This window comes from Parus major, chromosome Z, assembly GCF_001522545.3.
Source record: "Parus major isolate Abel chromosome Z, Parus_major1.1, whole genome shotgun sequence".
In the NCBI taxonomy this organism is placed as follows: Eukaryota; Metazoa; Chordata; class Aves; order Passeriformes; family Paridae; genus Parus; species Parus major.
In genome coordinates, this window is record NC_031799.1 from 6885698 (window position 1) to 6912322 (window position 26625).

General features: G+C 42.3%; 2 protein-coding genes across 5 annotated transcripts in view; one reads left to right on the forward strand and one right to left on the reverse strand.

Moving 5' to 3' along the window:
* The window catches only part of KIAA1328 (KIAA1328 ortholog), a 172547-nt gene extending 169092 nt beyond the window's left edge, over positions 1-3455 (reverse strand). The window contains exon 1 of one of the 2 annotated variants that reach the window (XM_015653627.2): positions 3391-3455. In XM_015653627.2, coding sequence (XP_015509113.1) covers positions 3391-3442 — 52 coding nt within the window. In that variant the 5' untranslated portion in view covers positions 3443-3455. Of the gene's footprint in view, positions 1-3276; positions 3358-3390 lie in introns of those variants that run through there. The other variant, XM_033520435.1, reaches the window with a different exon arrangement.
* A 156-nt stretch (positions 3456-3611) lies between these two features.
* TPGS2 (tubulin polyglutamylase complex subunit 2) lies at positions 3612-26169 on the forward strand. Of its 3 annotated transcripts, XM_015615270.3 has the most exons (8): positions 3612-3782; positions 8274-8353; positions 15154-15234; positions 16310-16397; positions 17789-17920; positions 20002-20115; positions 21724-21884; positions 23536-26169. In XM_015615270.3, the coding sequence occupies exons 1-8, from the start codon at positions 3710-3712 to the stop codon at positions 23761-23763; spliced, it is 957 nt and encodes a 318-aa protein (XP_015470756.1). In that variant the 5' UTR covers positions 3612-3709; the 3' UTR covers positions 23764-26169. The 3 variants fall into 3 exon arrangements, with proteins under 3 accessions (XP_015470756.1, XP_015470757.1, XP_015470758.1); XM_015615271.3 differs by lacking the exon at positions 15154-15234 and having other exon boundaries at positions 3617-3782; XM_015615272.3 differs by lacking the exons at positions 3612-3782; positions 15154-15234 and adding an exon at positions 15668-15737 and having other exon boundaries at positions 8273-8353.
* Positions 26170-26625: the final 456 nt, after the last annotated feature.

The window sequence follows — 26625 nt, forward strand, 5'->3', positions numbered from 1 at the left end:
CCCAGCAGGAACTGGCAGCTCCCAGCCAATACTCCCCAGCTGATGTACTGGACATGATGTTCTGTTCTGGAATCTCCCTTTGGCCAGTTTGGGCCAGCTCTCCTGGACACGATCCCCTTCACTGGCAGAGCATGGGTCACTCAAGTCCATGTTTTTGGGTAAGCACTGCTGAGCAACATCCAAAACATCAGCATGTTACCAGCATTATCCTCATGCTAAACACAAAACACAGCATAACAAGTACAAGGAAAAAAATTAACTCTATTCCAGCTGAAACCAGGGCAATATTAAAGTGGAAAACAAAAGCACACAGCACAAAATTCTCCTCCACTATCTTTTATTTATACCCCTTTACCTTCCTTAACGTTTCATGGCTGGCCAATTAATTCAATTATCTAATTTCTGTAATATTAACAAATAAATGTATTTAAGGTTTTGCAGTTGCATTCTGACAAGTAAAATTGTGAAAATATTTCAATGACCCTATACAAACTCTTCCCTTAACTAAAGTTGAATTCTGATAGCACCATCTCAAAAACTTAATTTAGTAAATTACCACATAGTGGAGAAAATTAGGAAAAGTCTAGGAGTTTCTCCCTGTGGATAGCAACTTCAATCAACACCCACTGTCCATCACTCAACTGGTACTTGTCATACTGAAAGGGCCCAATCACAGGCTCACTTATGATCCTGTTGATGTACTTTATCACTTGTACACAATTATCACTCATCAGCCTCACACCAGTTTAAAAAGACATTCAGTGAGTACTGCTGTCAAAGCCAGCTCCCTCTACAAACACAGAGAGCATTTCTGATCTCACTTGTGAGCTGCAGCCTGCCATCTCCAGCTGCCAGAACACACTGTGGAGGAATAGCACAAACAAGGCGAGGAAGAACAAACTCCACGAGGAAGGCACTATGCGTACCCTCTTCTCAAAAAGTACCAAGGTGGATCAAAAATCCAAGTCTGGATCACAGCCCAGCCCAAACAGCTGCGTCAGCACAACCACAACAGCAAGCTGCAGGGTACTGAGAAGTGTATGTTCAGCTCACACTGCTTCAGGAAACAACAAACTTCTGCACAGGCAGTTCCTACTCAACTGACATACGGTTAATCCGCGTGTAAACACATGGCTGTAGGAAATAAAATCATCTTTCTAAACAACATCCTGCTTTTAGAGTGTGCCTCTGGTATTGCCAGTTGTTGTGGACAAATTCCTAACAGCAGGGTGCAAAGCCAAAGTTGTCACTATTACTCCCCCAGGTACCAGGACAACTTTCCTGGTGAACCATTGCAGCCCAGTGTATTAGAACAACTCAAAGTTAGAGCAGGCTACCTCAATCAGCTGGACTGAAAATCACAATGACTCAAAGGCTGATTCATAAGCAATGTCCTTGACTCACAGTAACAGACTGGAGACAGCACCAGCATCAACGTTTTAACATTAATCCACTGCCACGTGCCTCTCAAGACTGCCAGTAAGGCAGGTGTAGTATTATAAACCTTGCACCACCACAGCTAAAGTGCAGTGCAACAGCTGAGAGAGGCACTGGAGAAACTCAACACCCAGGTAGAGCTTACCTATACAACCTGCCTCGCTGCGCTGAGGTGATTCAACATTGATAGAGAGAACTTCAATTTTCCATATGTATTAAGCCAATCTACCAAATTCCCCAGCTGCTCCTCTTTTTTTGAAACCATACACTACCATTATTTTTAAGTTGTGCCATGTGCTTTTCTAAGAATTTAAACTTTTCCAAGATGAGAGGCAACACTGCCTATTCACCAAAACATGTAGAATGGAAATGACGCATAAGGCCACTGCTTTTTATGGCTCAAGAAACCATATTTAGTGATGGGAAACAACCTGTTAACTGATAAAAATAGACTGTCAATGCAATTGCATCAATACTTCCACAACTGAGCAGAGTAGCGACAGTGTGGCAATAAACCCAATATGCGCACCTTCATCCTATTCACAGCACAGAAAATGTTGTAGACAATCTTTTTTACTTTACACAACTGTGAAATCATACTGATGTGCTCCTTAAACAGGCCATGGGATGGTTGTCCCATTTCACTTGCACACTGTCCCCGTGGGTGTGCAGTCAAACATAAATAAAAGAGCACATACACATATTCTTCTTTCCAATCACCTCCAGTCAATGCTCAAATCCCACTCTCAGTCTGACTAACAGCAATGCCTCAAGCCTCTCACAACTGGAACTAAATTGTCAGCTTCTAAATTTCCACCAGGCCAGACTGTCAGTTCTACCCCAATGACTTCAAGTCACTGAGCTTCCAACTCAGCCACACAAGCCCAAACAGCAACAGCAGCTCTTGCTCCTCTGAGCCCCACGAGCACATCTCTCCCTAGCCAGGCTTGTACAGGCTGAGTTTCCAACACCACAGCCACCACCCACTCCATCTACGTGTCCAGCCCCACGTAGTCTCCCACAGCAGCTTGCAGCAGATGAAACCACCCCAACCTCACACTCATCCCTCACAAACAGAGCCAACCAAGTCCCACATAGGCTCACCCAAAAGTAGCCAAGCTTGTTGCCAAGCTTAGGTGTCAGATACAAAAGACAAATATCTTCCCTGCTCAGCTTCTAGCCTCAGTTTCAAAGAATCACAGAATCAATAAGGCTGGAAAAGACCTCAGAGATCATCAAGTCCGTCATCCAGTCTATGACTGGACACCACCATGTCAACCACTGAGTGCCGGGTCCAATCTTTCCCTGAACACCTCCAGAGATGGTGACTCCACTACCTCCCTGGGCAGTCCATTCCAATGCCCAATCACCTTTTGTGTGGACAAATGCTTTCTAATGTCCAACCTAAACCTCTCCTGGAGCAACTTAAGACTGTGTCCTCTTGTCCTGTCACTTGTCACCTCGGAGAAGAGCCTGACCGCCACCCAGGTACAACCAACCTCCTGTCAGGCAGTTGTAGAGTGTGATGGGGTCACTCTTGAGCCTCCTTTTCTCCAGGCTGTACAATCTCATTCTCTCTATTGATTCCCTCACAAGTTCCCATAAGCAGAACGCATTTTCCCCCATTTCCAATATATTTCCTTGCCCCCGGATTTCACAGCTGGGTTATACTGAAGAGGACTTACGACCCTCCCTTCTCTCCCAGGTCACTTTTGCTTTGAAATCTCGCGTACCCCCTACAAACAGGCACATACGCAATCCCTCTCCCCAGGCCAAGCCTCCCCCCACACTCGCCAGCGGAGCCCCCCCATAGCCTCTGCCACAGCCACATAACCCCACCTGACGCACGGCGCCGCATCGGCTCCACGCCAAACCCTCCGACAGGCCGCCCCGAACGCCCCTGGCGGCCCCACCCGCCGCTGTCCCCTCACACAGAACCCCAGGCAAGGATACAGCGCCGGCCCCAGCGAGCACCTCCAGCCACACCGGCGGCCGCCGCCGCCATCTTGAAAGAGCCGCCACTCCCTGCATACCCCCACCGCCCCCCCAGCTCTCGCAGCCCATTGGCTGTCTGTGCCAGAGGCACGCGGAAGGGTACGGGGCATGCCGGGAATCGTAGTCCTCTGAGCGCCGGCCGCCGCCATGGTCCGACAAGGGCACCGCCCAGACGAACTATTATTCCCAGCGTGCCCTACGGCTACGGGGCATTAGGAAGGACAGAAAGGCATTGTTCTCTGTCGGGCTGGGCAGAAGCAGGAGTGTCTCACAGAGGATGGAGGAAAAACTGCCCACCGGCATCAAGCCATACCTAGACAAGCTCACCCTGGGCGTCACAAGGATATTGGGTGAGTGGCGTTGAGCTACAGCCCCACGGGGCGGGGGCAGGCCGGGGTGGGGGGGGGGGAGCACCCGGTTGTCAAGGCCCCTCCTGTGAATCGCTCAGCTCAGACACAGACACGTCCTTGTTTCTAAAAGCAACGGCAGGAATCTCTCGAGTTTAAGGGTTTCATAAACATCAGAGAAGTAGAAGGTGGTGTTTTATAAAAAATCATGGACTCACTGAATGCTAAAAAGTGGGAAGAGACTGCAAAGATCATCCAGTCCCAACCCTGATTCCATGGGCAGGGACAGCTTCCACTAGACCAGGTTGCCCAAGGCATTATCCACCCTGGCCTTGAACACTGCCAGGGATGGACATCCCAAGATTCTTTGGGCAAACCTGCCATTGTCTTGTTACCCTCAAAGTAAAGATTTTCTTCCTAATAACCAACCCAATTTTCCTTTCTTTCAATTTGTATCCGTTACTCCTTGTCCTGTCACTACAGTTCATAATGAATAGTCTTTCTCCAGCTGCCCTGTAGGCCCCCTCCAGATATTGTAATGTTCCTATGAGGTCTCCACAACCTTCCTGTGTAAATCGTGCCTACAATTGATCCTCTGTGGTAGTGTGGGGTCAGCAGGGAGTGTGCCCCATGAAGGGGAGTTCAACATGGTGCAGTGCTCTGGTAAAAGGCCAATTTGTGAATCTGCTCGGGATCAAATCCCTGCAAATAGCTGCCCTGCAGCTCGTCCCACACTGTAAGAGTTGTTCCACAAAATGCCCTGCTTGCCATTTCCAGGTTTTTCTCAGATCTTGAGCCTTCTTGCATCCCCTCAGCTCCCTCTGAAGTTCAGCAGGACTGCAAGGCATCCAAAGGAAGGATTCTCAAACAAAACTTTATTCGTATCAGTGGAATCACAAGGCTTTGTGCAACTACTTGTGTGTGCAAAGGATTTCAGCATTATACCTTTCATACCTCAGCAGCACAGAGCACAGGACTGTCTTACTTGGAAAGCTACACACCTATCCCAAACCATGTGTACAACAAGAATAGAAGTTGCAGTCTTGGAATTTCTTCCTGGGAATTTTAGAGCCGAAAGTGAGCTCTAAGTATCTCACCCCAACACTGCCTTGAAGGACAATGAGTTCCACCTGGTAACCTCAGTGTATCTGTAGTTGCACATGGGTTTGGATAGTTGCTCAGACAGATGAGATTAAAACATCAGGATTAAATTCTTCCTCTGAGCTTCAGTGAGGACAGGATTTCACCCTCAATCTCTCATCAGTGTTGTCATACTGACTTACTATTGGACTTCTGGGGGGATTTTTTTTTTCTGTTTGTTTTGTTAATTGTGAGGTCAGGATAACATTACTCTGTAAGTGAAACTGATGATCATCATCATAGTAAAAGCTTCTTTGAACTAGCTTTTTTAAGAAATTACTAGCCCTGCTCACATTTTCACCACCCTCAGGTGTGTGAGAGCTGTGAGATGTGAACTGTGTCCAAATGTCACGTTCCCATATAAACTGTTTCAGGCAGGTGTATTGTCTACACCAGCACAACATAGCAATGCAGGTATGGCTCTGAAAGTCCTGTTAACACCCCTTTCACTTGGAAGGTGTTTCCTGGTTTATGTTTTCTTGTTTTTCCCTCTGTGTCTCTCACAACTTGTACAATACAGCAACATCCATCACAGTGATATTTTACTCTACTTCTTTTCTCTGTCTCTACACGCCTTTCGGGAATTTGGCACATTTTTTCCAGTTAAGTAGTCCAAGGCATTTGGTGGCACTGTGCCACCAAATTAATTAGAATTACTTAGTTAATTGGGAAACATTACCAGTCTGTTCAGTGCTTGTTTCTTTCAAATAACAAAGGGTATCTCATTCAGAATGACTCTTTGCTCAGTAATTAGTACTACTAGAAACTATCTTCCTTTAAATCTTTTGGAAATTCTCATGAAGTCACTTGATATTTTCTGCCTAATGTAAAGGACAATCAGGCATTGTTTTGTTAGTTTGGGGTTGGTTTTTTTTTTAACTTTAAAAAAACGTCTCTGTGGAAGTTCCAACAAGAAGGAATATTTCTCACAAGCATTGTGAAGGCTATACCTTGAGGTAAAAAAGGAAAAGATCTTTCCCATTGCCAGTATGATTAATTTTGCTGAAGTTCTGTAAGTAATAGAAAATTCCATAAATATTTAATATTCATGATTAAGTCAGAATGGAAGATGTTATCTCCTCTGGATTTCCCAGGATGGAACTATACTTCACTGTTAGCAGTCTCTGTTAGATAGGAACATAACTAGTCAAACATTTTAAAAGTACGCTGAGAATTTACCCAATTTATAGGCAGTATTAGCAGAACTGTAAAGACTGAAAATCCTGTGATTTCCTGCTTCAGCTTTGTGTCACACCATTACATTGACTGTTTCTGATTAATACTGAAAATAATTTTTGGAAGCTTCCAGATGAAATGTCCTAAAAATAGGGCAGAGTCTACTATGATCTTGATTCAGATTAATTGTTAGGGTGGAGTCACCTGAAGAAGTTAAGCTTTTAAGATGTATCTAGGTGCCACTAAAGTGGCTTCTTCTTTTCTTCCATCTGGAAGGAAAAGCAACTCATGTCAAAGTTAACCCTAGATGTTCAATGGAGCTCTCATCCATACCTACACACATCTTTTAAACATGGTCTTCAGTTTACCCACAGTATATTTTTAATACAATATTTGGGCTTTTAAGGTGGAATTTATTTTTCTTTTGATCTTGGATTTAGTTCAGACCTCTTTAGAAGTTGCATTTTCTCGTTCTTAGACATCTTCTTTGACTGATACGGTATTTAATCTTCTGTCATCCCAGCCAAGATGTTGTGCATGATGAATTAAACATCCCTGCTGTTTTCTTTGATCACAGAAATAACAATTACTCTGTTATTATAATCTCCTCAACCTGTCATAAGGTTTGCATAGCTTAGATGGAAAAGAAGAGTTAGGTAATTGATTCCACTCTCTTGTTCAGACAGCTTTTATTTGAGCAAGAGACAGATCGGCTGGCCTTGCACCCACCTACCAGAAGTGAAACTTACTGAAACATCAGAGCCTTCTGTATGTTGGGGGTCCCCCTTGGCAAGACAAATTTAACTGTGTGACCAACTATCTTTTTTTTTTTATGTCTTTAACTTGGAGTTTGCTCTTCTGATGCCATGTTTTATCTTTTCAATTATCTGACAATGTAGCAATCAATATTTCCAACTGAAGTGAAGTTTAGGTTTCCTGAAACTGAATGCCACTCCTCCACCAGCAGGACAGACAAGGGCAATGCTACTCATAGAATTAAAACCTTAGCATTGCAGAAAAAAAAAAACAAAACAAAGCTCTTTAGTGCCTGCTTTTCCTGTCTGGTGCACTGTGTATATTTTACCAGAAAGCAGTTGTAATGTGTGTGACTGGTTTAGGGGCCAATACTTTGACAGCAGAGCCAGTCTTGAAAGCCCTGCATAGTTATCACTTGTATCCCATGGCCCTGGCTGCTGGGCTTGCAGTTTCCACAACAATTTAGTAGTCTTTCTGGAATTGGTCCAAAGAGAATTATCTCAGTGGGAATTATTTCAGTAGGCTGTGGATGAAGTAAAATATTATAAAATAGTACGTGTAAGGGAGTCTGTTCTGCCATCACACACCTGAAAGCACCATGTGGATTAGCACTTATATAGCATTCTTTGCCACAAAATATTCAGAAGATTTCTATAGACTGATAAATCTATAAAATTTCTTATCAGTTCAGTTCTTGTAACAAATTTTCATGTGTCCAACTGAAGTTCCAGAGAACTGATGTTTGCTCATGCAGATCCCTTCAGCAGGATCAGGTTCTGTGTCTGTGAATGGCAGGTCCATTCACTGAATCCAGAGCTGAAGTGTTCTTGTCCTTGTGAAATAGGGTTGTTAGCAGTTCACAGCAGCAGTGCATTACATCTTGTCCCCAGCTGAGGATATCCTACCCAACAGAAACCACAGGGCATGCTTACAAATAAAGATTCATACCCCTGTAAGAAAGAGATTGCCTCAAAATCCATCACGATTTTTTTTTTTCCATTTTTCCATGAAACCTCTTTAAAATATCATACCTTGAAGACAAATTGTATGTGCTTATATCATAGGATCACAGAATGGTTTTAGTTGGAAGGGACCTTAAAGATCATCTTGTTCCAACTCTCCCACCCTGGGCAGAAATGCCACACCTAAATCAGTGTATGTGTAGATATATCATGATATGTGCATATATATGTATAAAAAAATCAAAAGATAACATTTTGTGCAGCACTAGACATCCTCATGCCAAGACATGCAAAGTACAGTTACAGACAAAAGAAAGTGACTGCTCAGTCACCAGCACAATGCTTGCAATCATTAATGCCTTTTCCCTGGCTGTCACTCAGAGTAATTTGCAAAACTGTCTGTCTCACAGTGTTGGCGTCACCCATACAAGCTGCAAAAATGCTCCTCTCTTCCTTTCAGAGACTTCCCCAGGAGTTGCTGAAGTGACTTTTGTGGAAAAGGAGCCTGCTGAACGCCACACAATCGTCTCTTGGGAGCAAGTAAGTATTTTCCTGATAAAACTGCAGTGAGATCAGTTTGAATGTGCAGCAGCCCATGGAGAATGTCAACCTTGCGTTTATGAGACAGCTTGTTACGAAGTTTGATGTACTGTGCAGCCTAAACAGGTGTTGTTGGGTTTTTCTTAATCAGGTACTCTTTTAGGCTGTCACGTGCATCTGATTTGTTAGAGAAACATCATCAGTGTGGGTACATTCAGCATGACAGCTCTAAAAAGAAACCACATAACTGTAGCAGGCAGCTACAGTGGTGACTCAGTGGGGAGCAAACATTTTTCTGACTCAGGTCTGAAAACATTTTCCAACTCCCTCTCAAACAAAATGAAGCAGTGCTATGTGATTCATGGCCATTAAAGGTAAAGGCCTCAAGCTGGCAAATATTGAGCTACCCAGTTTGTTCCAGTTATCTGTTTCTCTTTTTAGTCTCAGCCATTTGCTTCAATTTCTCATATCCCTTTCTTTCACCTCCTCTTTGGCTACCCAACCCAATCTTTTGGCCATGGCATGTCCCATTGCCTGCTCTAGAAGACTATGAAGGACATGTGCTACCTTCACTCTGCATTACCTGACCTTAGGCATCAGTCTGTGTGATTAGAGAGCTCCTAAAAACTGTTGTGTGCCTCTCGTGGGCAGAGGTGGCATTTTCACTCCCTCTTTGGAATATACATTTCTTCATTAATCCCATGGCCATGGTGGAATAACTGCTTGGTAGGTTTTGCTTGTGTAGGGATGGGACAGTAGAAGCTCTCTGGCTTTTGGAAAGGAACATGGCAGGGGATGGAGTTGAGTGAATCATCCTCCCTCTTCTCTAACCCTGGCTGTGGCCTAAAGCAGCTGCTCCCAGAGACTGCTCTCGTTACCACTGCATAAAATACAATACTCTTTTACACCTTGCCATTTACTGTCTTTCCTAAATAGTGAGGGGAAAGCCTTACATCAGTTTTGGTAATGCCATATTCCAATTAGTGACATTATCAAGAACATATATAATATATATTTATATATATTTTTATATATATATATTCCAAGTCGGAATGTATGTGGTGTAAACCTCTGTGTTACTTTCTGAAACTTGTCCAGAAGTCAGCAATTGTGGTCAGGGAGAAATATCCTGTTTTTCAGGTTAGTGTAAACTGATTCCTGGTTTCCTGTAGCTGTTGTTCAGGTGTTGGGTTAACTGAGCTGGAAAGTTTGAGGCACCATGACTGCAAGCCAGCTCAGGCCTGGGAACACAGAGTGATATTTGCTTATTCTTCTGTTGAATGGAGAGGACAGCTTCTCCTGGACACGGTGTTCATTCCTCTCATTTTCAGGTGCTGCTCCTCTAAACTACAATGAGTTTACTTTAAAACAGAGCTATTCTTGTAAAGCCAAACAAATGTCATAACCAAAGAGACGCCAAAACAAAATTTCAGTTCCAACCCTCCCCCCCAACCTAGCGATGTTCTAAGTCAATTGTGGAAGTAAATGTTGAAAATTAAATGAGTACAATTGAGTTGGGCTTCTAATAGTGAAGGATTTGGCTGTCTGATTCTTTGGTTTTGGTTCCAGTTGCATTGATTAAATGAAATTAATTAAATTTTTCAAATTGAAAAATAACTGGATTTTTTCTTTTTTTTTTTTTTTTTCTTTTTCCTCATGCTCTGGGGATGAAGTGTAAACCTAACCCAGTCTATACGGTTGCAGGACAAAATGTCCTGACGTGATGATCAAGTGCAATGCACTCAACAATTCACAAAGCTGTTCCAGGATGAACTTGAACTTGTACGTCATTTTTCCTGAAACTTACCTTTCTTGAATTTGAATACGTTTGGTTTTTTTATCGGATTTTTGGCCACGAGGTGGCAGTACTTATGCACGTAATCATTTCTCCGTGGCTGAGATTTTTAACAGGATTTTGTCAGAGTATATTTTTAACTTCCCTCTGCATCTTTGGTTATGAAACTATTTGCAGGACTTTTTATGTGATGTAGGAAAAACTGCTGAAACTTTTCCCAAAACTACGTTATTTTTCCCCCAACAACTTCTTTTTCTATTCAGCCTCATTGAATAAAAACTGTATACTTTAGATTGTTTAATGGAATTAATTTTTCCAGTCCTACTTGAGTTCTGCAAGGAAAGATTTTTTGACTGAGAAAAAAATCCAAGTGTTCAGAAGCTCTTAAAAGAAAATCAACCTTTCAAAAATTATTAATTAACATATTATTTTATTCATGCCTGGTATATGCATTTTTGTTTCCATCAGCCATGTTTCCTAAATTGTGCTGTGCCACGTTTGCGCTACTATGTAACTGGATACTGCAGTGTTTTAAAATCTTACCTTGTTGAGATTAAAAAAATCTTTCAAATCTTAAGCTTGTTCAATGTTCTTTAGCTGCCATGAAGCTTTGCAGGAGAAGCTGAGATTCATGACAGGAGTTAGTGCAGTTAGGCTGTAGGAGAGAAGAAGAGATTTTTCCCAAGACAGAAAAAGCTGCTAAGTGTTACATGTCAGGAAGTCAAACTTGAACTCACTCCTGAAGAATTTATTGGAAATCAGCACACTCACAAAAATGTTTAAATATATGGTTGCAAAGTGTATTTACATGGGTAAAGCATCGCTTCCACTAAAATTGTAAGCAATTCAATATATTTTAATAAATCCAGATAATTTTTCAATGTTTCTTCATACTTAGGAAACCTACTAAGATGTCACCTTTTTCCCCAGAAAGAGAGACAAGATGTACAAGAGGGATTAGAGAGAGAGAGTTACCTCGTCACCAGAAAACCAATGCTAATAACCGTATATCATCTTAAGAACCCTTTTCCACTTCTAAAATTAGGCTGACAATGGCCCTACTCCCCTCCACATGCAATTTTTAGAAACAGATGTTACACTAAAATACTGCTAGGAGGCACTCTGGTGTAGTGTCTGAATCACAGTTTCTTTTTTGCCACAACTAGAAGAGAAATGAGTCACTCGCTTCATTGTTTCGGTTTTCAAAAAATAGAAAATTGCATTTTGTTGGAGGGACACTGAGGTACCCGAGACCATTTTCTCTTGTCTTTCTCACCTGTTACTTGAGAGAAAAGCCTGACCCACACCTGGCTTTCAGAGACTTTCAATACCTTTCAGGTGGTAGAGAGTGAGAAGGTCTCCCTCAACCTCCTCTTTTCTAGTCTGAACAACCCCACGTACATCAACCACTCCTCCCAGATTTGTGCTTCAGACCCTTCCCCAGCTTTGTTGCCCTTCTCTGGACAATCTAGCCCCCTCAGGGTCCTTCTTGCTGTGAGGAAACAAAGCTGAACGCAAGATTCAAAGTGTGGCCTCACCGGTGCCCCCAGCACAGGGCGATAAGCACTGCCCTGGTCCTGCTGGCCACACTACTGCTGACACAAGCCCGGTGTTATTTGCCTTCTTGGCCACCTGGGCACACTCCAGCTCATGTCCAGCCACCCAAAACCAGCACCTCCAGGTCCTTTGCCACTCAGCAGCTTTCCAGACACTCTGTCCCAGCCTGGAGCTGCAGGGCATTGTTGTGACCCAAGGGCAGGACCCAGCGCTTGGCCTTGTTGAATCTCACGCAATTGGCCTCTGCCCATGGATCCAGCCTGAGCAGATCTCTCTGCAGAGCCTTCCTGACCTCCAGAAGATCCACACTCCACCCAACTTGGTGTTCTCAAACTGACTAAAGGAGCTCTTGATTCCCTCATTCAGATCATCAATAGAAGTAACAGTGCTGGCCCCAGCAGAGAGTCCTGGGGCACATCACTAGTGACTGGCCCCAGGATGTAATTCCATGCACCAGCACTCTGGGTAGAGACATCAGTTTCAGCAAAAAGCCATGAGCAGCCAATTCTTCCAGGAAGATGTGGAAATGGTGTCAAAGGCTTTACTGAAGTCTGAGCAGACACATCCCCAGACTTTCTCTCATTCACCGAGAGGGTCACTGTGTTACAGAAGGAGATTGGGTCAGGCAGTTAAGCCTTCCACAAACCCAGCTGGCTGGGCCTGATCCCCTGGATCTCCTGAACATGCCCACGTGATGGACACTCAAGAAGATCTCCATGAGCTTCCCCAGCACTGAAGTCAGGCTGACAGGCTTGTAGTTTCCTGGTTCCTCATTTGAAACCTTACACACGATCCAGGCACCTCCTGAGTTGCTCCCTCTACTGTGTGCGTAGTTTCCAGCACACATCTAGAATGTCATCCTGCTCACTTCTGCTACATCTTTTTTTTTACTCCAAATATGCATGCAGGGTGTACACCTTCAACAGTCCTTCTTGGCATCCTTTTTGTCCTCCCTTAGCATTACCCAAGCCTGCTCTGGTCCCCATGAGCACAGGATCTACTCACCTTGAGCTTGCCTTTTGGCTGTGATTGTGAGAGAGATGGGGAAGTGGATTTATCAGGGCCAGCATCGTGAGGAAAGCTAAGTTTCTTCAGGCTGCATAATGGGGAACAGACTGGAGGAATTTGGGGAGGTAGTGCTTCTTACACGGTGTTCCCCCTCTTGTTAAGCTTTGTAACATATTGAAAAACTAGCTGCACAACAATATCCTCAAGAGAACTTTAAAATCCTGTTCTCTGCAGCAGGGAATCAAGTCTACTCCAACCCCAGAAAATCAAGGTGATCTCCTGGGAGCCCCACAGGTTAGATTTATTAAAGGTGAAACAAAGGCATCTCAATATGTTACATAAATTAACATCAGCATTCACTGGAAGCAAGGAAAAACCAGCCATGAAACTGCAGGACATTAGGGAGAGAGAAAGGTGGCTGCTGATGTGGTCTGATACTTGGAAGCCCTGAGAAGTTTCATTAATGCCTTCTTTCTCTCCCCATAAGCTGGATAAAACTCATTAATGTTTTTAGAGGTCTCTAGAGCTGTATGTTTTGAATGCTGTTTCTTTAGTATATTTGTTTGAGAAGCATTGTTTCAACAGTGTTTCAAGTGAATTACCACATGTCAGGGTTCTTAGTTTTGGATGCAGTTGTAATCAGGTCCTGACAACAAAAATCAGATTCTAATATTTTTCTGTGTACTCAATGGGCTGTGCTTTCTTAGGAGACTATTTGGAGATATTATAGAAAACAAACAAAAGGAATAAACCTTACACACCATATTAAGCACTTGGGATATTTTGTTTTATGAGCTGATGAGTGTAACCAGATAACTGGAATGAAAATAGCTGCTTGCCAGTGCTGTGGTTAAGCCAATTCTGACATGTTATTTAGGAACAATGTATTTTATGGGGCTGGAGAACACAACCCTGAGAACTACCAGTTGAGCAGGAGGAATACTGAGTTTGATATTGCCATTTTTAATATATAGTGGCTTGTTTCCCTGACTGCTGTCAGGAGATTACTGTTCTAATATCATATGGTCATGTGTCGAAGCACAATATGACATATAATAAATCCTTTTCATCGGATGAGAGAAATGGATGTTAATGAAGCTTTCTATTTACAGGCCTTTTCCTATACACCCCAGACCTGCTCTGGTACTGCATTTTCTACCCATATATTTTGCACCATCATTTGGAAACTCATGCAGAGGGACATGGTTTAGAGAATCCTGAAATAAATTCAGAGAGCAGCCATCTGGAAAAACATGCACCTGTTGATCTTTTTCAAAAGGAGGATTCAGAGCAGAAAACCTATTCAGATGTGATTTTTCTCTTGTCTTAGCTATATCTGTGAAATTGGTCTGTGCCTAAGTTGTAGCAGGATTTAAAATGGAAGTTTTAAAATCTTAGGGTTTGTCATCCCAGTGGATCTGGTTCTCCTGCTTGGAGAATAACACCCATTGAAGCCAGGATACTCATTCACATACATGTTTTTACTGCTGCAATGAATTAGTTATAATTGGGGGATTTGAAATGTATTCAAAGTGTTATGTAAACTTTTGTACTATCCTGAGGCTTTGTAGCATGTCTGTCATACTTTCTTTCTTCATAGTTTTAGCCATAGTCACTGTGCTTACAGGTACAGCTTGAAACTGCAAGTGATGAAAGTACAGCATGAAATTATAAATATTTAGGACTGAGCAGAACCACAGAAGAAGGTGTGTTTGTTAAAGGCATTTGAAGAACTTCAGCTATGTCCATGTGGTTTACTGATCACTTTAAACTTACCACCAGGTCCTCAGCCATCAGCAGACTCTTGTCGTAGGATGGTAAATTCTTCTCAAAACAGCCTCTGCAGTGTCAGGTTATCTGCTTTAAGACCTGTGGACCCTGAAGATTTTCTCTATCTGGATTAGGAAAGCTCTGAGCTAGTGACCAGGCTGCTTGTGAGGAAGTAAGTGACCTGCCCTATTGCAAGCTGCAAAGCCATTAGTGTCTGGGACTCGTCAGGAGCAGTCAATCAATATTAATGGATGTGCTTTAAAAGAAAGTTAACAAGTGCAAGGTTGTGGGCAGATTAGGGGGACCTACATAGTGTGTAAACCCCATTTTGGGGGACAGAGACTGTAGCAACCCAAAGAAAGTGTCTATGAATAAGACTTTAACAGTCAGAAAGGCTGTTCTCGTTCTAGGGAAGGGAGGACATGTGGACAGGATGAGACCAGCACCTTCCCTTCCTCAGCCAGCAGCTGATGACTAGAGGCCAGCATTGCAGCTGGATGCACAGCTGGCAGGTTGCTCTTGCTGGACAGATACATCTCTCTTCTCTTGAGATGTTAAAAATTCATGCCCGAAGTGAAGGAGACATACTTGAACTATATGTGCATCTTCCTTTTTCTTAGCTACTGCTTACTAGAATATTCTGTCTTTATTTAATGAAACTTTTCCACAGGGAGAGTGGTGCAGCCCTTGGACAAGTCAGTATGCACAGACTGTGGAACCTCCACCATGGGACACTCTCCTGAGTTTTGAGGTCTGATTCTTTTGAAGTCATGAGTGTGACTATTTTAAATTTCAACTCATGGGAGTCAATCTGGTTTTTTCCCTAAAACAGTTACAAACAGACCAACAGGTAACTCCTTTAGTCATGCTTGTTGCTTGTGTTATTAAAATGTCAGGCTTCCATCCTTTTTGATTTTATGTACTTGACACTTCAGCAAGAGCAGAGGGTCACTGCTCTGCAGCCAGTCCTTTCCCCAGCAGCAGGGTCTACAAATGCTTACAGCTCATTGGGTTTCTTTTGCTCTGAAGATCAAGCCCTTATCCTTCCTTCATTGTATTTGCATTTGTATTTTACTGAAGAGTCTAAGATAAGAAAGACTCCTTCCACAACCAATAGAGGTATAGGCGAAGTGTTCTGGTTCCTAGAAATTCAAGCTCACTGGGGTTGCTTCTTTCACTGGCAGCTCAGAAGGAAGCAGTCTTAGGAGCCCAAGCCATGCACTGAAGTTTGGAGGGATGAAGCCAGACCAGCAGGTTTGTGAGCCTGGCTTTGCACACATTTGCAGACATACTTTTCGTTAAGTGAAACATCAAATCTACTTGAGTATGTGTGGTCTATTTTGAGTCTATGCTTCTTTCACCTACTTGGAGCTGAAATTCCTCAGAAGAAGAGAGTCATTGTGCTAATATTGTACATGCTTTAGTGGAACAGGTAAGTTTAGTCTGATTCCACTTAAAGCAAAACTCACTCTTTTAAGCCATATATATGAAAAAGCTGATTGTTCTGATTTATGTGAATTTGGAGTGGCTGTTAATCTCAAAAGGTAATATGATGTCTCAGTTTGGGAACAATGCTGTAATAATTTTGTGGTGACTAAATGCTCATTGTGAAATTTCCCCAACCTACCTTTGTTAAGACTGTCAGAGTCCCAAGAAACATGCAGTTTTCTCTCAAGGCTTTAGAATGAGATGTTTGAACTGATTTGAGTCACCTTTGAATTAAGCAAAAAACTTGGTGGAAAATATTTCTGTACCAATTTTCAGTTGTTCTTGGGGTTTGAGGTATATTCTGGATTTTCCCATTACACTTTGATTATGATTTGCAGAAAAACTCCTGTGTATTACCTGAGGATTTAAAGAACTTCTATCTGATGACCGATGGCTTCCAGATGACTTGGAGTGTGAAGACCGATGGTGAGTTCCTGTGTTTCCCTCCACTGACAAGCTCAATTCATTGCAGCCAGTCCTTCCTTTGCAGAACCTCTTTAATTTCAAGCTTACTTTCTGCACAATCAGTATACATCTCTCAGGGCAGAATCTACTGCTTGCATGTATGGGCCTCCCACAGAAGACATGCATATGCTGAACACTGGCAAGAAACTATTCGTGACATAAATACTGTTCTGTAATACACTGGCCATCTGTTGACACTCAGATTTAGGTGTGTCATTTAAACCTTATACCTTAACTCCCTCTGTACTTCATGGAGAGAGAAATAGCTGTAGCTCATTATCCCATCATAAATCTGTAGGAAAAGTCACCCTCTGATAATGTTTCTTTCTCATTAAAATGTGCATGTACATGTTGGAGCCTGATTCTGCTTTCCATCAGTTACATCCCAAGCGTCATTTTCCATCCTTTTTCAGTAAAAATCAAGTAGTTTGTTCAGTCTGGAGCTGTTATCCTGGCTCTCACTGCCCAATCTTAAACTGGGCTGTGGACACTGCTTTCTTCTGGAGAAGGGTATGAAATGCAGGGCCTTCCTCAGGAAGTGGAATGACATTTCAGAGGCAGTTTACATCAGTGCTTTAGCACCTGCAGTGACTCCTATCATGTTTCAAATGGGACTTGCTGTGTTATGACCTCTGAGGAGTCTTGTTTTCAGGGCTCACTAGTGCAGGGAGACCAAGGCTGCTGATACAACTCTCTTGTTTGAGCAAACATCCAGCAGTGCCTTCTGAGACCCATCACAGTGGGATGTAGCCAAACAGGGTGCTAGCTCCCTTGATGTCTGCTAACAGTCTGAGTCCTCAGAAACATGGACAAGTGACAAGTCCTGTAGGATTCTTTCAGGAGCACCCACATGTTGATGCACTGAAAAATCCTCTGTGGAAGTGAGAACCAAGAGGATGTACCCTAAACAGGTACATGAGTGGAAGAGGACAAGCTTCCCAGTAAGCTGTGTGTGTGGGGTGGTTTCTGGTAGGAATAGCAGCAGCAGGGAAAAGAGATTTGAGGAAGAGGCTGTAGCTGAGATCCTGTAGCCAGGATTTTTAATTTTTCACAGGACTGAGCTAACAGCTGCAGCACAGTCCTTGCCAGCAGTGTATTCTCATACATTTACAGCTCTGAGACAGTATTGCATCACATGTAAGTGGGCGTCTGTATTTGAAAAAAGCCTCATTTTTGCTCCTGTAGAGTCTTATTTAATGTCCAGGCCTGCTGGGTATAACCATCTCTTCACCCCACAGAGGTTGATGTCTGGAGGAAAAGAAATACCTCCCATGCTTTCCTGACATTGGATATGATTAATGATCAGTCTTACTGCAGATACTGGATGTGATTAATGATGGGTCTTGTTGCAGATACCCCAATGCCCCTGGGCTCCATGGTGATTAACAGTGTCTCGAAGCTGTGTCGGCTTGGGGGTTCCTCTATGTACACTCTGCCTAGTGCTCCAACTCTTGCTGACCTGGAAGATGACACAGACGAGGAAGGTAAGGCACTGTTACCAGGCTAGAAAACCTGCTATCTCATCCCTTTTGTTCTGTTAATGTTAGGATATAGCACAAGATAAGTGGACCAAAACACTTTCCACCAGACCAGGTTGCTCAGAGCTCTATCCAGCATAGCCTTAAACACTTCCAGGGTTGAGGCATCCACAGTTTCTCTGGGCAGTCTGTGCTAGTGCATCATCACCCTCACAGTAAAGAATTTTTTCCTAATATCTGATGTAAATCTGCCTTCTGTGTGTGAAGCCACTCCCCCTTGCCCTGTCACTACATATTGTAAAAAGTCGCTCTTCGTCTTTTTTGTAGGCTCCATTCCAGGTACTGGAAGACCACAATTAGGTCACCCTGAAGCTTTCTCTTTTCCAGGCTGAGCAAACAAAATTCTCTTAGCACCTCTGTTATCCCCAATGGTAAGGGAATTGGAACAAGATGATATTTAATGTCCCTTCCATTCTACAGTAACATAAAAGGTTACTCAAGGTAGATGGGGATTACTTGGTCTAGCAACCAAGTAATGCAACAAGAATGTCCCTGTCCATGTCAGGGCAGTTGGAACAAGATGATCTTCAGGGTCCACTTCCAATCCAAACCATTTTGTCATTCTGTTGATGTGTGATTCTGTGATCCTGGGCTGGATCTATTATGTATCTTATTGCAGCCTTGGCAGGTAGATCTGTATGCAGTAAATGTCATAAGGATTAGTGTTATTTGCATCCTCTTTGAGCTTGTTTTGCCTTTTCCCTGTTTACACTTCCAAAGTTTTTTGTGTGCTCATGGTGTTACATGAACAAAAGGCAACAGGTTTTGTTTTGGTAGTGAAAAGACAGCTGGTATTGGAAAAGTAACTGGTACACACATGTAACTATGAGGTTACCCTGGAGCACGTGTTCCATGCTGCCCAAAAATGCTGGGAATGCTGCTATTTGGAGAGAATAAAAAAGACAAAGAAAGCCCACTCATTTTGTCAGAGCTCTCACAATCAAGTTGGAAAAATCAAGAGGATAAGAACACAGCCAGGTGTCACACCAATGTCTTAAAAGAATGCTATATGATTTCAGTCTTGTCTCTGCATCTCTATAAGCTCTTCTAGCTTCTAAATGTGACTGAAAGTATTTTTGGACATTCCAGTTTGGGTGCAGTCCTGATCATCTAGCCATTGTAATGAAATGCACCAAATTTTGCTTCTATTTATTGGCTTAAACCTTCATTGGTGCATTTATAAGGTACACTGTGAAAAAATTACATCCCCACAGAAGTTCTCATCCTGACTTTCATGGAAAATTCTTCTGAAGAGTACAGCTTTTGTACATCCCATTTCTTCCCCATCAGATTTAGTTTTCAAAATTGCATTCTGCAGGAACTTAGAGCTACACAGTCCCAAGACTGTGTTGTAGAAATGCTCAGTAATGGTTGAGGGTCACAAGTTGAATAAAAATCAGATGTAGTTGTTGAGAAGGATGCTGGTGTCACACTGGAATGTATGGAGAAATATGTATCTCTGCAATTTCATTAAAGTCTTGTCCCAAGAGAAAAAGAATAAATTGTTCTCCCTGTCCTCCTTAGAAAAAAGTAAATCAGGACAAAAAAAGGAATCATATATACAACAGAAATAATGGGCTTCAATTGTAGCAGGAAGATTCAGGATCCATGAGGAAAACTTCTAAGTGATAAGTGATGGATTTGGGTTGAGTGCCTAGAGACTGTATCTTCTCTAAGACTGGGGAACTTTAAGAAAAGATTAGCCAAACCTCAGAAATGACATCTGTAAACCTTGTATTGCTTAATGGCAGGGGGGAACTAGAAGTCAGCTCATCTATTTTCAGCCATCTGATTTTGACTCTGTGGTTTGTTTTCCTAATAGAGATGAAAATTTTCCTCACTATTTTTTTTTGTTTAGTTTTATTTTAAACATAATTAATACATCATTTCCAAGAAGTATAAATGTAATATTTTGATTCAGTTCTTCGTCGGCTGATTTATTAATGTATAAAACAGATTGACCCTTTGCAACTGGGACACAGTCAGTTTTCCAAACATGTTTCATAATTTTTTTTCCTTGGTTTCAGGTAATGGAGACAAACCCGAGAAGCCACACTTTGATTCTCGTAGTCTTATCTTTGAATTAGACCCATGCAATGGCAATGGGAAAGTGTGTCTTGTTTATAAGCATGCTGAACCAGGTAAGACTGAAAAAAGAAGTTTGTTACCTCCTGTTATGGATTGTATCTGGAGGCCACATGTAGAGAGTTGTCTTGTATTTCTGATCTTCTTTGCAATTTGTAGGTGAAACTTTTACTGGGATTTCTTGTCTCCACTGAAGTCAGGAGTTAAATCTTAAATAGCTCTAACGTTTTCACTCCTTTTCATGTTGGAGTCTGAGTTATAACTTATGATTTCTGCATGCATAGAAACAGGGAAGTATTTACATGTGACCTATAAAGAGTTGTGTTGAAATAATACAGAGCTCCACTAATACAACTATTTGCATGTCTTGGAACAAACCAGTTACATTTTGATGAGAAAGGGTATAACTCTGCTTAGAAACGAAGTGTAGATGGTAAAAAAAATCTGAGAGAGAGTTAGACTGGATCTTCCACCTTGTGCTGAGCCTCCAGGTGCTAACTAGGCAAAATGTGGAAGGGAGGGTTAATTGGAAGGTGAGAAATGGAAGCTGAGCTGTTTGTTCTGACAGATACAGAGATACCTGTTACCAGTAAGAGAGTAGTGAAACACCTAAGGCACTTGTAAAATAGCTGTCAGCTGACACAGTGCACAGGTCACTAGATGTGTGTTTACTGTGTAGGGTTGTGCAATTCCAGTATACAGGTTCTTAAGAAAAATCTTGGGTTGATCTCTCGTGTCTTTCATTGGGTGTAGCTACAGTTCTTGTCCTCTTGGCTCCCAGTGTTAGTGATTTCAGCACTTGCTGTGGATTACCTGGGCAAGGGAAGGGAGCACTGGTTACAGGTATCCATGTCAACACAGGGGCAGCCTGTTTAAATGACAGTGTTCAGCATCTCAATCTCCCAAGAAAATAACTTCTTTTTATGCTACAAAGGATGCCAGAGAAATATTTGATCACTGTAGTAAGATTTTGCAAAATGTGTTTTTGTTGGCAGCACACACTCCCATGACTTCCAGACTCTGGACTCTGTTCAGTAAACCAGATGACTAACAATTGAGTTAGTTGCTTTTTACTTTGTGGGGCAGATAAATGTTTGCCATAATTGTACTTTGAACATATACCACAAAGTTGCTGATGTCCAAGAATGTTCCATGTAGCGTGTCACTCCCAGGTTGTGAAGGAACAGCATTGCATTCATTGTCCAGCACACAGCTAGTCAAATACTCCATGCAGTGGGTGAACACTGGCTGATGGGTAGGACACAAAAGGTTATGGTAAACAGGGCTAAATAGTAAATAGTCATCACATCAGGCTGACACTTGTGGGGTTCTGCAGGGCTCCATCTTGGGCCCAGTGCTCTTCGAACAGCTTGAACACAGGACTGGAAGGTTCTGAGTTTGTTCATTATACTGAATTGGGAGAAGCTGATGGCTCCCTGGAAAGCCCTGCAAAGAGACCTCAACTAATTAGGGAGATGTGTAACCACCAACCATATGAAGTTTAACAAAGACAAGTTCTGTATTCTGCACCTGGGCTGGAACAAGTCTGGATGTACATAAAACAGCCCTTCTGATGAGTGTGTTGTGTCTCCCACCTGACAATGGCCAGGGGTTAATATTAATATTGCAAAGCAACAGTGTAATTTGTGCTTGTTTTATTCCAGTGGTCTCCCCAGACACAGAGATCTGGTTCCTGGACAGAGCTCTGTATTGGCATTTCCTCACCAAGACCTTCACAGCCTACTACCGCCTGCTCATCACCCACCTGGGTCTCCCACAGTGGCAGTATGCCTTCACCAGCTATGGGGTCAGCCCCCAGGCCAAGGTAGGACAGCAGCACCCAATCTGTCAGTATTTTGCATAAGTATAGACTGGAAAAACATCTTCCCACCTTTTGGCAAGCTGTCTGTGGGCTCAAGGGGGCCTCCCTGGTGAGCCACAGAAGGGACCACAAGTTTTTCTCTGTAACTTGTTAACAGTCATTTGTTTCACAGTAATTTGCATTCACTAATATTGTGTTAACCCTGCTTTTCTCTCAGCAGTTGGGCCTTGATAAAAATTATGCCCCAAAAAGGGCAATTTAAAGTCCTAGAGGTAGCTACAGAAGACCTCTACATAAAGCCTTGTGAGCATTCCAATCACTTATTATTATTAAAATTACTATTCTGCCATGCCAACATCCTGCTGTTAGAGGCTTCTGCAGTTCTTCTGTGTTTGACTGGGCCTTCAGCCCTATCTCTGCCTCCATCCTGTGAGAGGTCAGGCAATGAAGCTGATGGTCCTACTGAACACAGCTCATAAGCCAGCACATTGTCAGTGCACCTTGGCATGGCCTGTTGGGATATAAGTGTCCCGCACTTCACCTAGACATGACAGTTGTCTTATCAGCATGAGATTCCCTTGTCCTGTGTGCACATCAGAATTACTAAAATCACTCCTGACTTCCCATCAAACAGTGGCTGTAGAATTTGGTTCTTCTCATTCCTGATACCTTCCCTGTTCCACTGCACTGGACTTTATCAGTCAAGGCTGTGTACGTGGCACCATGCTCTGCCTTTCTCTAAGTTCCCTGCTATAAATATCTTATTATGTTCAGTATATTTACAAACCTTAAGAGGAATCATTTATATATTCCCTAATCATTTGCAGCCCATGATGGTTAAAATCCTCCTAGTTCATTAACCATTAAAATTTTTAAAGGTTTTCAAGGGGGTATATTAAAGATGTTTCTTAAGCACTACATTAATAGATGATTATCTATATTTTGGTATTGATCTTCTGTTTATCTTGTTCAACACTTTCCTGATGGTTTCATTGTGATTTCCAATACCATAACTACTACAGTTTTATTTCCTGAATTTTTTAATGAAAAAATGATACAAATAAATAAAGAGTTGAGAACTGTAGGGCGTAACGTGGTATCTGTTGCAACCAAAAAACCAAATCATTGTAGTTACTTCTAGATAGAAAATCAGAAACAATAAGACAAACAAACACAAAATTCTTTGTGTAAGGAGTTAAAAAAAAATCATTATTTTATGTATGAAGAGAGGGAGGAAGGTTCTGAGAAATTCAGCTAGTTGGTTTTCAGTTTATAAGCACATTTAAATTCCAAAGGATTTTTAATAGTTTCTGCTTATCTGAATCTAAATAAATGTTGTTTAGTTTCATCCTTTCCTTTTGCTTTTCCTCCTGTAAATCAGGATTTGCTTTTCATAGGAGTTACACTGCAGGAAACGTGGTGTTAGGGTTGTGTCTGGATCACCTCTTCCCTATCTGGAATGCAATTCCAGGACCAGGGCTGTACCCGTGCCTTGTGTATCCTTATCACAAGCACTCTTCCATGTCATGTAAACTGCTAACTGATAAGTGGCATAGGATTAAGATCATGTGTTGGGGAAGATGGGGAGCAAGGTAGAATTATCTAACTGCAGTTTGAATTTAACCTGTTCTTTCCCCACCATCCTGCCTTTCAGCAATGGTTTAACATGTATAAACCCATAACCATCAACACAGCACTCCTGTCTGAAGAAGCTGATTCCTTTGTGAACAAGCTGGACCCCAATAAAGTTTTTAAAAGTAAGAACAAAACTCCAGTGCTCAAGAAGAAACCACCTTCACAGCCACCAGGCTCCCAAAAGAGTCAAACAAACATGACCTCTGCCAAAACATCCTCACTAGCTGGGAATTCTTCAAGGAAGTGAGCCCACCAAATCTGACCCTGGACAATATTTGCAATAAGCTTTGATGTTTTCTGCTGCAGAGTCTCAGTGGTTCAGACCAAGTTCCTTGTGCATGAATAGATGTGCCCATGGAAAACACATTGCAGCACTTGCATGAAATATAGCCACAATGTTAATGTAGTTCCTGGAGGCTCTTAGAAAAAAACAAATTTGATACACCAATTGCATTCCCTTCTGCTACTTGAAGCATGTACTTTTCAGAAGGCATGAAGAAACCTTTGATGTCACTGCTCTGTAGGGAAGTTTTTGTTCCTGTACTACAAGAAAGTTGAAATGTAGCAGTGAAATGAAAGCAAATGTAGTTCACTGTAACTTTAACAGACCCATGCTGAAGTAGAGGGTGTGAAGATTTTCTGCCATGTCCCTTGAAAAAAAAACTGTCCTGACCTTGCATGCTGTGGGAGCAGGCTGCAAACCACTGAACACAGAAGTATCTTTCACTCCAGATAGAATCAAACCCATCACTTCACTGTGCTTCACCCAACTTCTGCTCTGAGATTCAAAGTACAATGGGACTTGTGACTTCCATATCTCTGCATTAACTGAGCCACTTGTGCAGCCCAGACCACTTTTTGGCCTTTGTGCTGTATCTTTTCAAATGGTGACATGATTTGAAACAATCCTGAAGCCAGAAGCTGCAAGATCCTTTGTTGCCTCCCTTTTGTGGGAGCTGCTGAGCAGAGAGTCAATGGTGTTTAGTCCCATCAGCCAGGAGGACCCCTCAGTTTGTCACACATTCATTTGCAAAGCTGGCCATTGAAACAGACACTTTTCAGTTGGGAGGATCTCACCAGGGGCCACTGAGATCCTACAGCCTTAGAAGCCCCTGATGCTGTTTTCTCTACTGTAAATTTTCAGGTTAGAACTGCACTTTAACCCATTCAGTGCTGGTTTTCAGTTACTCCTGTTTGTTTCCATTACTTTTCTACGCTATTCTGTCTTCCAAATATGCTGGAATCATGGTAGCACCCAACACATTTTGTGCCTGAATATGGATATCAGAACCACTGTCTTCAAGTAAGTATTGATTATTTAAACAGCATCATCTCTAATTTTTGAAACCACCAATAATTACACAAGACAAACTTACCTCACAGGGATGTTGTGAGGTTTTCATGAGTATTTGTATGGCCTTCAGAAAGACAAAGCCATCCTGTAAGTGCTTAATAGTATTTTAATAAATATTTTAATATTTTACTCCAAATTGATTGGGAATTTGAAAGTGCTTTGGGGAGTACATGGACATGGGATGCAAAGGATGTATGGGAAGAGCAGCGTTCAGGATGGATTGTTTGGGGTATTTTTTTAATGCATTAGAGAATATCTCACTGAGAAGGGATGGGTTGCAGTGCTTTTAGCTAATCCCTCTTGAGCTACTCAGAAATTTCCAGTTTATTTTGCATAGGCCAAAAGACTGAACTGTGTGGCAGCTGTTCTACTTCTGTCCTGCAGTCACTATACAAAATCTCTGTAGCCATCAACCCCTGCTCAGGTGTGTTTTGCTGCTTCCAGCACTGCCAAGGGCCCACTTTCAAATGCCATTGCTGCATTGCCTGGCAGCCACTCTGCCATCCCCAGATGACAAGAAATCCTCTAATGCACCCTCTCAAGCCCATGTGCATCTTGAGACACGTGAAGATCTGCTGCAGCTCCTCTACTGATAAAAAGTGAGCTCTAATGAGAAAGCACACATCAGTACTTCCCACCCAACCCCACCCCATGCCCTACCAATACCTCAGTTACACTTTTAATATTGGGATGGGAATGATCATTGAAACCAGCCATTTCCAGCCCTTCCAGTCTCTTCCTATTCTTGGAGATGTCCATGTTGTTTATTCATGGCACCCAGCCTAGGGACTGCAGTCGTGTGCTCGACATATGTACCATACTTGTGTAAGCACTTGCTAGAAAAGGTAAGACTTTTGTCACCCTCGTGGGAACAGCCAGCTTCTGATAGTGTTCTGCTTTTAATCCAGTGACACCTCAAACTTAAAAGGCTGTTGCAGGCTCACTTCCTCATTCAGCTGGAGGTAGCAGAATTCCTGCAGCAGAGGGGCAACCTCTTACATTTCTCATGCATTCAGAGTAGAAAAAAAGTAAGGGGGAGGGCAGTTTGTTCAGGTTTTTGGAGACGCTGTCACAGAACTACGTCTGTTCTTGACGTAGACAAAGAAGCCACTTTCTTGTGGTGGTAGTTGGTGCAGCTCAACTCTAGTGTCAGTACACTCATGGTTCTTTGATGCCAGCGTGTTCCAGAAGAACTGTGGCAGGATTCAGGAGACCCTGTAGTTTAGTTTAGTAAATTTGTAATGCTTCCTGAATGTTCAAATCAAAAAATAAAAAACAAAAACAACAACAAAAAAAAAAGCATAAAGAAAACCAAACAACTCGACAGGTTCATGTTTCTATTTTAGATTGTCCTTGTTCTCTCTTTTGTGCTGTTCCAAACTAGGTGTTTGTTAGGGTGACAAATATGAACATTAAGCAAGCCTAGGCCACTGGTGCCTCTTACCAAGGAATATTCCAGATGAATATTTCTATGTTAATTAACTAAATCATGTATCTGCCACTGTTGATGCCTGTATTTTGATTTATATGTATAGATACATATCTGGAGACTTGTAGCTCTGCTTTGTTTTTCTTCAGAATATGATGATTGTTTGGGGGTTGAGTTTTGTTTTGGGGCTTTTTGGTTTTTGTGATTGGTGTTTTTTGTAAATTTTTTCACAGAGAGATTAAACCATTTCTTCAGGTCACAGTCAGGTCTACCCCTACACAGGTCTGCTCAATATCTTAGATACCAAATTTGTCTGTTTAAGCAGA